This window comes from Vicia villosa, linkage group LG2 (genome assembly GCF_029867415.1).
Source record: "Vicia villosa cultivar HV-30 ecotype Madison, WI linkage group LG2, Vvil1.0, whole genome shotgun sequence".
NCBI lineage: Eukaryota > Viridiplantae > Streptophyta > Magnoliopsida > Fabales > Fabaceae > Vicia > Vicia villosa.
Window position 1 is genome coordinate 127,941,176 of NC_081181.1, and position 11,283 is coordinate 127,952,458.

Here is an 11,283-nt window from a genome sequence, read left to right on the forward strand (position 1 = left end):
TATTGTCTGATTTGGGACTCTTAACACACCCCCTCACGCCCAGGACTAGACAACTGGGGCATAGAAATAAATGGCGGGTGGCCCGATAGCGGAAACCATGTAAGGTGGTCCACCGTATCTTAAACGAGACTCCTGATACCATGTTAAGAAGTGTGGTTAGACCTAACTCAACCCTACAAAACCGGCTTGTAGGGTGAAAATTGCCCTCACTTATAAGAACATGTTCAGACCATATATTGTCCGATGTGAAACTTTTAACACCACACTTCTTAGCAGTTCTATTCGCCATTCATGCAAGTTAAGCATATAAATTATCCTTTTCAAAAACAAGTCAAGCACATAATATGGATTAAACTTTAATTGTAAAATCTGTAAAATCACACGTAACATTTTGAAATCACGTTCTTAACAACGAGTGATGGTTGGAGATATTTGAAGAGAACAAGCAAAGATGTCCCACATCTTAAGAGAATATATGATTACATGTTGTTTTAGGTCTGTTTTAACTTTAAAAGTTATTCTTGTTTGTACTGCAAAAATCACTAGCTATTGTCGAAGTGGCACATTCGATATGGCTATTGAAACTTTCAATAAATACCAACTAGAGGAGTGTTATTGAATTCATTTATCTATACCAACATTTTTCAATCAAGCTCTGCTGTCTCCAGTTCTTGTAGAGGCAATAAGAAAAGGGGGCTAATTCAATGCCTTAATGGGGAGAGTGCTATGATCATGATACTACTTCATGGACCGCTATAATTTGTGCTTTTGCTTACCATGGCAAAGCTCCATAGATAAAACTGATACTATTGCATGGACCGCTATAATTTTGCTTTTGCTTACCATAGCAAAGCTTCTGAATCCCCCGGTGTAAAGCCAAACGCTGTCACTTTCATTGGCTTGTTAAGTGTTTGTACTACGCGTTTTGGCTGGGAAATTGGATGAAGCAGACCAACATAGAATAATGATGGCAGAAAAGAAGTTGAGGAAGGAGCCAAGTTGAAGCTGGATTATTGTGAAGAGAAAAGACAATTACAAAATAAACCTACATGGCAAGATGATAGATTCCCATTGAATGACCCTGTAAATCTATTTTGTACCTTAAACTCTTTAACTAGTCGATAAATTTTAAAAGTATATCAAAATTATTCAATAGAAGCTTGGTTTCTTGCAAGTGAAATCCAAAAAACAAAGGGGTTGAACAGTGGCCTGATACCAGTCATAGAAAAAATAAATAGGTTACAGCTAGTTTGATATTTATATCGCTCCATAATTCAAACTGTATGTTCTCACTGTCCATAGAAACATATAACCAATTCAATCGATCACCAATACTTATATCCCATCATATTCAGGATCAGTTCTTCTAGGGGCAGCAGCAGGCACTTTCTTGTTGTTACCTCTCAGACGTGAAGATATATTATCAATGGCAGCGTTTATTTGGCCAACTTTTTCAAGCAAGGCCTCCTTGGGCTGATTTCAGGAACAACATGACATAATCAAAACAAACCCAGCATATTCAAATTACACAAAAATACTGAATATAAAACCAAGAGAAGTCCAATTACCTCGAGCTCTTCGTCATAATACCTTGGTCTTCTGCCCCTCATAAACCCATGTTCATCTTCATTTAGCAAAGTTCTTCTGATCTGTATGGCAAGTTAAAGTTAACACCATAACATAACATGCACCTTCAAAATGGCAACAATGATATCTCTTGCGAGTAAATAGTAAAACTAAAAGTGATACAACAAACAGATAGATATGCAAAGATTACATTTTGCTGAGACAAAAGTAGACTAATTATATAACTATAATTTATAGTGATTCAAAGGTTTGCTAAAGTAACACTTCCAGTCCGTAAGACATAATGATAAGATAGGATCCAAATATGAAAACGCGAGTAGTAATAGACATGAATATAAGTCTTTAACCCATCACCATGGCAGCATGTTGCTATCATTAGAGACATTGCAAATAAAAGAGAGAATTCTTCAACTCTCTTCCTATCCTTTGCAAAGTTAATTCAGCTCTCAAACCATGAAACAACTGTTGCACTAGTAATAAAACTACAATGATGAAGAGTTAGTTAACATCAATTTTTCAACAAACAACAATAAAAAGAGTTCAAATAATTACAATTGTACAACAATGAGTTATATCAATTAATATAATAGCTTTCCATATGAGATTATATAAGTTCACAAATCTCTCTCATCTAACTTTTCCATTAGCGTCTACAAACTTACAAAGGCATTTTATTTTTAAAAAATATGATAGTAATCAAACAAGTATTTCAATTGAGAACCTTTATCAACTGGAAAGTAGAAACCGGCAAAATGAACTATAGTTAGTAACTAAGTGTCTGTCGTTGATCCAGCATCTTCTTGTTAATTTTCCCCCCACAAAATTAGTCATATAAGGTCTATGGTTAATCTTTATTCCTTTTTCTTTCTTTTCACTAATATAATAATCAATCTTATTTACCATTCACAGTTTTCAGTTAAAGTATCTAGACCCAATAAACAAAACCGAAGTAAGAAGAAATGACCTGGGGAGCAAAAGTATAAGCCACGGCTCCAAAAATAGCACCACCCAGAAGAAAGCCAGCAACGAATTCCCCGCCTCCAATTCTTCCGTCATCACTGCACAAAGGAAACAGTTAATGGAAATAACAATCTATATAATCTTCTAAAATATGCAACCAATAAGATCAAGATACACGCAGATTCAACGTTTCAGCCAGTGCACCAATCTAAGCATTCAAAAGACAATTAACACAAAACAAAACAATCATAAAAGAATCATGAAACTAATCATCACCGGTATTCAGCACGAAGCGGTGAAGCGAGGTTCCTTCTGCTCGCAATGTTTGATTTCCTTTGAACAGCAAGCTTAGGTCCTAAAAACAGAGATGAATTACGCTTTCCTAAAAACAGATCAGATGACTTGAGATGAGATCCACCAACTGCAAAATCAAATCAAATCAAATCTCATATTCATAGTAATAATAATCATAAACATAATTCCAGATTTCCAAAAACAAAAAAGGAAATGAAAAATTTGCGAATCTAAAAAAATCCTCGAAAGTATCGAAAAATCTAAAATCCAAAACTATAATTACACTACAATCCAAAGTAGCGGTGAGTCCGTTGGTTGAGTATAAGCAAAACAAGCGAAGAAATTCAAATTAACAAAATCGTAAAAGAATTAATCCGAAAACCCTAAGATGAAGAGATTTAAAATTAATCTGAAACGCGGTGTTGTGTGAAGTTGTTGATTATTTGGAATTAAAAGGAAGATGAAAAGATGAAATAACAAACCTGAAACGGATAGTGGCACGAAAGAAGTCGCCATGGGAGAGGGAGTTTGTTTGAGCGTGAATGAAGAAAGAAATGCGGGGTAGAGAGAGAGAAGTGTTGTAATTTGTATGGAGTTATCGGGCGAGTATTACGATGTGCACAATAATGTCTACCAAAAAAAATACAAATCTCCACCAAATCAAAGTATCTAAATAATTTTTTTTTGACAAGAAAGTATCTAAATAATAGAAAACAAAAATGTGTGATATGCCCAAGATGAGAATGAAATTACCTTTGAGTGGATTAGATCAATTAAATCAAGAGGTTAAAGGTAGTGCACTGACAGTGTAAAAAAGTTTTACACTGTCATCCAATAGAAACAAATCGTTTTGCCATGTCATATAAGTTTTTTTAAAATTACAGTCTGACTTGTCCTGATTCATGGTCGTGATTGATTGACAGTGTAAAACTTTTTTACACTGTCAGTGCATCACCCATTTTCTCTTAAATCAATACTTGTTCCGATTTTCGGTTTTAATTTTTAAGAACAGTAAAAAAGATGAATATAGTTACGCTTTAAATATTTTATTTTATTTATTAATAAATTTTGTATTAATCTAACAATTCTTTACCTTTATTTATACTTTATTCTTTTCAACAAAACGTGCATCTAAAATCAAGCTCCAAAACATAAAAAGTAAAAATTACGAGTCACAAAAATTTATTTTCACTGAATTGTTGCTCTCTCGCTATCCGCCACAATTGTTGCTCTCTATGTCGTTGTTCCCATATGTTATGATCACTTTCTTCCTGTTCAAGTTCTCTTTGTTAATTTTCAGTTTTGTTTTACCTTTTTTGTTTCTTTTAAAAAAAAAAATCTTCTAGTCTTGTTACAAAATAGTTTTGATGTGTGTTTGATATGTGAAACATGTTAATTGATGTGTGTTTTGTTGTGTTCTATATGTTAAATTTTCAAATCTCTTCCCAACTTTCTGATGTCAAGTGTCAACTTTTATATTTGATATTGAACGTATTTCATTATGCAGTGGAAATCATGTCAATGTTTAGTATGAATTAAGAGCAACTTGTAATTTATTTGAAAAAATAAAGCATGAAATAAATTACATGAAATGAAATGTAGTATTATTTTAAAAAATAATAGCATAAAATACAATTAAGAATACGATAATGGAGAATACACCGATGAATATAATGTTTGAAAAAATATTGTAAGCCGATCAACCAAACCGAAGAAAATCGGTTAGTTTGATTCTGTTCCATTTTTTGGAAAATGTTAAAAACCGAATCGAATCGAACCAAACCAAACCAAATCGACAGAGATATCACCAATTCGAACTTTTTTGACCAAAAACTGGTCCAACCCGAACCGATTACACCCCTATTAGAACCATATCCCAAAAAAAATTAGATGTAAGGACTTTATTCCTTCAATCCAACTTCTTTGATGTTTGGATTTGTTGTCTGGACTTTATTGCTTTCTTAACACCCCTAATTTATTTTTTTTACGCCACAAAGCTAAAAACACTTGAGTACACTTATTTTATGGGTTAGAAATAAATAATAAATCAATAATATTTATTTAAAATATAAGAATTGTTTAGAAATAACTATTTTAAGGGGTTAATCAGATTAACTGATCATTTTCAACCTTAAAATAACTTTACCTGGGTCAAGAGAAAATTCTTGACAAAATTTCCCTTAGGGAAGACACTTCAAAATTGTATTTTTCTCCACACATCATTGAATGCGAGAGTTGGTAAACAAACAGATAAATAAGTTCATTACAGACTTATTTACTTTATCGATCATCATATATCAAAAGACTAAGAAATTCTCATATTTGCTTTGATCATGATTGTTGACAATTGTCATCATCATTCTTTCTCAGGATCAAAGACTATTGAATTGTATACTTAGATCAGTTTCTGTAAGTAGTCTTTTTTTTTTTTTCAGATTTCTAAACTACAAAACAAACAAATGTATTAATTTTTCCTTTTATCACTTATATTTCTTGTAGTGTGCCTAGAGCAAGTGTTATCTTCTTCGTTTGAAGATTATTCTTTAAGTTTCTCCCCAAGGTTGACATTTTCCTCTTTTTTGTTCAACGGATGTAGAAACTTCTTATTTATTGAACATGAGGATAAGATATTCGTGATGATCTTCTATGATTTCTTTCTTCTTGATTTTTCCTGAAATTCACGAAGGTTTTTATCTATAGATTTAAGAGTTGGCAGAATTTCTCCAATTCTTAATTCTCTATATGGATGTTAGTGTTGCACAAGTGACCTCAAGCACAAGAAGGGGGTGAATTGTAGTTTTTATAAACTTGTGGATATTTTTCCCTTTCTCAAATAAGATCGTGTTAATAATATTTTTTGAGTAATAAAGCGTAACTGAAGAATATATAATGTATATTGTTGAAATATAAATAGGATAATGATAGAAAGATTGCACCAGAGAGTTATCCAGGTTTGGCCAATAGTTGGCCTAATCCTGTCCCGAAGAATTGTTCTTGAGATTTTTCACTATAGTTTTGGGATCTTTTGTTGGTTAATGCCCATGAACCTTAATACAACTTGACCTTAGAATCTGAATGATCTTGTTCTTAACCTATGAACAAGTTTCTTTTCAATACCAAAGCTTTTTCACCGGCTAAGCTTTACAAACCAACAATTGAGATCTACAACTATTCTCAACAAAGAAAAATTAATTTCTTAAAGGTATTATACCCCTAAGACTACCCAAGATCAACACACCACTTACAAAGTTCTCCTCACAAATAATATTTCACTCAAAAGCACTAAGGCAACCAAAGGTGAAGAAAAGAATTTTTAGAGAGAGAAGGAGAGAGTTTAGAGAAATAAATTCCAAACAAAAATGATATCGTTGGAAATGGCATGATTTCAATGGAGGAAGTCACCCCTTTATATAGTAAACAAAATCACTTAAAATGGAAATGATCTGTGGGTCTAATTAATTATTTAATTGATTTGCATAATCGATTAAATTTAATGATTATGGCCGTTTTGATCTTCCATATGGAATATTTTGTTTTGGATTCGTTGTCATTCGATTGGGTGTTTAAGAAAGGCCTGGAGGCGCACGGTTTATCTATTTTAATCGACTAGACTAATGTGTTAATCGATTAATTTAGACAATTTGGCCTAAACCCTAAACCCTAAACCCTTTTTCTTTTCTTAGGGTTTAGGGTTTAGGGTTTAGGGCTTAGGCCAAATTGTCTAAATTAATCGATTAACACATTAGTCTAGTCGATTAAAATAGATAAACCGTGCGCCTCCAGGCCTTCTAAGGTTCCCAAGCTATTTGGCATATTTTCCAAATTGTTGTTCTCTTTAGAAAAGGGTTTTGAGTGTGTGTGTGTGTGTGTGTGTGTGTGTGTGTGTGTGTGTGTGTGTGTGTGTGTGTGTGAGTGTGTGTGTTGCCTTAGTATTTTTAAGCTACTATCTTATTTATTACAACACTCAGTTCACTCAAGCAAACTGACAAGACTTGGTATCTTTCATTTGTTGATAGTTGAGTTTGAGTACTTCATAGTTGTTGATAGTTGTCTTTGAGTACTTCATATTTGTTGATGCGTTGTTGTCATCAAAACTTCAAGGCTTGACTTTTACCTGCAAGTAGGGATGGCAAGGAGACCCATACCCGCGGGCCCCTCCCGCACCTGAACCCGAGTCAACGGGTAAAAACCCGAGTTGACTGAGTTTGGGTTCGGGTGCCACCCAAAAATTTGGGTGCGGGTTTGGGTAGTGTGAAATCCGCACCCGAAACCCGAAAGTACACCCGTTTATACATGGAATTACATAAATGCCCTTAAGTATATATATAAGTGTAAAAAATAGGGTTTCTAAATTTCTCCTTTCTGAAACTGTGAAAGTGAAACGGCGAGAGATTTCTCCTTTCTGAGTTCTATCCCATTCCGTCACGACATCATCATCAACCTTTTCAACTTGTTTTTGGGTAAGATTTCTCCCTATTTTCTATTTTGATTCAATGATTGAGAAGCATTCTTAGATACTGTTTTTAATCTTCAAGTTGAGTAACATTTGAGAACAGAGACAAGTTTTTGTTTTATAATAGTAGTTGTTAGTAAAATTAGTTTGTGTAGGTTTTGGATTCGATTTCTTGTGCTTTTAGTTTCATTTGTAAATCGTCCTAGCTCGGTTAAAATAGAATATAAATGATTCTGTGTTGCTTAAAATAGAATATGATTCTGTGTTGCCTTCAGGATCAGTTTCGTTTGGTAAGTTTATTGATAGATTTACCTTTGAATGTTGTTAATTGCTATGACTTTCATGGTATATATTGAAACTTTGCTCTTGTTTGTGAAATCTTGTGTTTATGCTTAAATCTTGATTCGACATTGTTGTCTTGCGTTTGAATTGTCATATGGCTATGATTGTCATTGGAATGGAAAAGGCCTTAAATTTGTTGTTGATTAATAAAAGAAAAAGCATTGAGAGAATTTAAAAATGGTGATAGAGGGAGCGTGAGAAAGAGATGAGAGTTTGTTTTGTTGTGTTCATGATACAGAGAGATGAGGGAGTCTGGGCGGCGAAGTAAGTTGAGGAGGAGGCCGATTTGTTTGTTTTTGCTGTAGGGTTTTTGTGATGATAACCTTTGACTTGGGCTAAACCTTAAGCCCATCGCCATTTTTTTATTCACACTCTTGTCCCATGGATTCACACCCCCTGCTGGTAATTTTCATTCAATGATCATGGGCCTGCATCTAAAGAGCCCATTGCTCTTCTCTATTTTAATTGCCTCATTTACTATGATTCTTATCACTTTCCTTAAGACTACATGTGGTTGAAAAGAGCTTTTTAGTTTTATTCTCGCTTAACTTTAACTCAACTTTTTTAATTCCTACAGTATACATATGTATGCAGACGCAGTAAGCAATGTTGTACTCAGTAAGCAATGTTTTTCAATTCCATTGGTACTTCTATATTAGAGAAACAAATGTAAATTTTTTTAGTTTGGTGGTAGGTATCTGTTAGCAAATTGTAGCAAGTTTGACATTGTTAGAGAAAAAAATGTAAATTTTTTTAGTTTTGACACTTTCGCGAGTTTCCTGATAGGTTCTGAATTTTGTACTCAATTATGCAGGATTGAATGTATTGTTATTGAATGTGTTATTGAATATTTTTAGTGTTGTTGTTTGTAATAGGTCAAATGGATCAAGTGAACACAACTCCGAAACCGGAAGGAACATCTAATCCTACACAAGAAAGTACATGTCCACCAACTCAGGAGGTATCTTCTAATCCAAGTCTGACACCTAATGTCGGGCAACAAGAACAAGAATAAATTGATACAAGCCTAGAACCTTCATTAAATAAACTAAGAAGTAGTGTGTGGCAAGAATTTAAAAAGACGAAAGTGAGTGGACAAGATAAAGCTGAATGCATATGGTGTAAAAAACAACTTAGTGGCATTTTAAAGAATGGAACAAATCACTTGAAAAGACATATCTTAAGATGTATTCAAAAAAGATCAAGAATAGAAACCATGACAAAGGACAACCATTTCTCCTGCCTACTATTTCAGAAGGAAAGCAAGAGTTGGGAATTGGAACTTATAATCCAGAAAATGTGAAGAAGTTGATTGCTGAAGCTATTATTATGCACGATTATCCACTGTCAATTGTGGATCACGTTAGTCTTAAAAGAGTATTTGTTTCTCTCCAACCATTGTTTAAAGTTCCTACCAGAAACACAATCAAGAAGGAGGTATTGAAAGTTTATGATTTTGAGAAAAAATATGCTACGAAGATGTTAGATAGCCATGAAGGAAGAGTGGCGGTTACCACAGATATGTGGACTTCAAGCAAAAAAAAAGGGTATATGGAACTTACGGCTCACTATATTGATGGCTCGTGGACTTTACAGAGTCAAATCTTGAGGTAACAAAGTTTATATTTTATGACTTAATTGTATCTTTTTTATGTTCTTAATGATAATATGATTGAGTGTAAATATTATTATATTAGGTTCATTTATGTTCCAGCCCCTCACACTAGTGAAAGACTTGCTGAAGCACTTGTTAATTGTTTAATGGACTGGAACATTGATTCAAAGCTTTGTACTGTTACTTTAGATAATTGTAGCACAAATGACTCCATGATTAGGAAAATTAAGGATAAGTTGTCGTTGGAAAGTTTGATAATGGATGGGTCTTTGTTACATATGTGTTGTTGTGCACACATCCTTATTTTAATTGTTCAGGAGGGGATACAAGTGATTAAGGATGGAATAGAAAATATTTGGGATAGTGTAGGATTTTAGAGTGCTACACCTAAAAGGCATGAAAAATTTGAAGATACCGCTAGACAATTAAGAATTGTTTGCACTAGAAAGTTAGCTCTAGATTGTCCAACAAGATGGATTAGCACATATAAGATGCTTGATATTGCCATTATACACTTGTTTGCCAACTAATTCATAGTGGAAATTTGCCAAAGATGTTTGTGAGTGCTTGAAATTGTTTAATGAAGTAACTGAGTTGATTTCTGGTACAAAATATCCAACTGCCAACTTGTACTTTCCTAAGATTTGTAAGATTAAGTTGGCAATAGAGGAATGGAAAATGTCCTCCAATTCAATTATTGAGGTTATGGCCACAAAAATGATGAAAAAATTTCAAAATTATTGGAGTGGTGTTCATGATATGATGGGAGTTGATGCAGTTTTGGATCCTAGGAAGAAGATGGCTGTACTTAATTTCTGGTTTCCTAAGTTGTATGGTGAAGATTCAAGTGCACAAGTTAGTAGAATCAGAGAGATGTGTTATGATTTGCTCAATGATTATCAACAGATTAAACTTAGAGATGCACAACCTACTTCTCCATCCATTGGTACAACTACTGTTGTTGATGATGAGGCTGAATTTGATGCATACATTGAGACGATTGCAGACAACTCAAGTTCAAGTGTTAAGTATGAGTTGGATCATCATTTGAAGGAGCCGGTTATAAAAAAAACTCCAGAATTTGATATTTTGAATTGGTGGAAGGTAAATGGAGTTGTGTATCCAACACTTCAAGCAATCTCAAGAGATGTGTTAGTTATTCCTATCTCTACAGTAGCTTCTGAATCGGCCTTCAGTAATAGTGGTCGAATATTGAGTCTTCATCGTAGCCGACTTAACTGGACTACCGTAGAGGCTTTGATGTGTGCTAGGAGTTGGCTATGGGCTGCTCAGAATAATGGTATGTCATTGTCAAATAATCTTTATTTTCTACCTTAATTTACTTGTTATATAATGTATTGCTACTTTGGTAAGTGAACTAATTTTTTTCTTCTACATGTGATATATATAGAAACTTCTAGAGTTACAGAAGAAATTGCTACTGTGTTGAATGAAATGGAGTCTGACGATGAAGGTATTCTGTACTTCATTTAGTGTAATAGTTTTAAGCTTTGATGTTTTATTTAACTTTAATTTACTTTTTAATACAGCTGAATTGATGGAAAGTTGTTTGGGTTACTGTAACTCGGTTTTTTTGAGGCGAACTGACTCCTTGCTCTCATTTTTTTTATTTTTTTTTATTTTTGCAAGAGTCGCCACCGACTTTTATTTTGTCCAACATTTAGGAAAGGCATAAAAGAACAGGAAAGACCTTTTGACAGATTTTGGGTTCGGGGGGTTGGTTATACAAAGGGAAGGTTTTAAGCACCCTGTGTATCCATGGTTATCCATGGGCTCTTAATTGCTTAGCTCACTTTTTAAATGCTTTATTGATTTGAAAATAGAAGAAGTGAAGATGGACAATATGTCACATAGGTCTCTGAAGAGTTTCACCGGGAATAATGCCCTTCAAATACCAGATGAAAGTTTTGAAAATAGATGAGAAGTTTTGAAAATACGTTGTTTGAAAATGAAAGTGTTTGAGCAAGCAATTAGGAGTTATCTACTCTCAATTTATAAGATCTTTCCTATG

At 33.7% G+C, this 11,283-nt stretch overlaps 2 protein-coding genes across 2 annotated transcripts; one reads left to right on the top strand and one right to left on the bottom strand.

Annotated features, from left to right (window-relative positions):
* Window positions 1–1,145: 1,145 nt before the first annotated feature.
* LOC131652048 (uncharacterized) lies at window positions 1,146–3,483 on the bottom strand. The gene is made up of 5 exons (XM_058921823.1): window positions 3,324–3,483; window positions 2,824–2,968; window positions 2,552–2,645; window positions 1,569–1,649; window positions 1,146–1,473 (listed from the first exon to the last, which is right to left on the bottom strand). The coding sequence occupies exons 1-5, from the start codon at window positions 3,355–3,357 to the stop codon at window positions 1,336–1,338; spliced, it is 492 nt and encodes a 163-aa protein (XP_058777806.1). The 5' UTR covers window positions 3,358–3,483; the 3' UTR covers window positions 1,146–1,335.
* A 5,338-nt stretch (window positions 3,484–8,821) lies between these two features.
* On the top strand, window positions 8,822–10,805 carry LOC131649980 (zinc finger BED domain-containing protein RICESLEEPER 1-like). Its single transcript, XM_058919723.1, has 5 exons — window positions 8,822–9,246; window positions 9,334–9,616; window positions 9,789–10,551; window positions 10,663–10,732; window positions 10,802–10,805. The coding sequence occupies exons 1-5, from the start codon at window positions 8,822–8,824 to the stop codon at window positions 10,803–10,805; spliced, it is 1,545 nt and encodes a 514-aa protein (XP_058775706.1).
* The last annotated feature ends 478 nt before the right edge of the window (window positions 10,806–11,283 follow it).

Bases quoted from the DNA above. Each gene is read 5' to 3' on its own strand.
- LOC131649980 (XM_058919723.1), top strand. From the start codon at position 8,822: ATGTATTCAAAAAAGATCAAGAATAGAAACCATGACAAAGGACAACCA. The intron at 9,617-9,788 runs GTAGGATTTTAG...ACTAATTCATAG, and splicing joins TAGAAAATATTTGGGATAGT to TGGAAATTTGCCAAAGATGT. The intron at 10,552-10,662 runs GTATGTCATTGT...TGATATATATAG, and splicing joins ATGGGCTGCTCAGAATAATG to AAACTTCTAGAGTTACAGAA.
- LOC131652048 (XM_058921823.1), bottom strand. From the start codon at position 3,357: ATGGCGACTTCTTTCGTGCCACTATCCGTTTCAG. The intron at 2,969-3,323 runs GTTTGTTATTTC...TTGATTTTGCAG, and splicing joins CGTGCCACTATCCGTTTCAG to TTGGTGGATCTCATCTCAAG. The intron at 2,646-2,823 runs GTGATGATTAGT...TCCTTTGTGCAG, and splicing joins CCGCTTCGTGCTGAATACCG to TGATGACGGAAGAATTGGAG.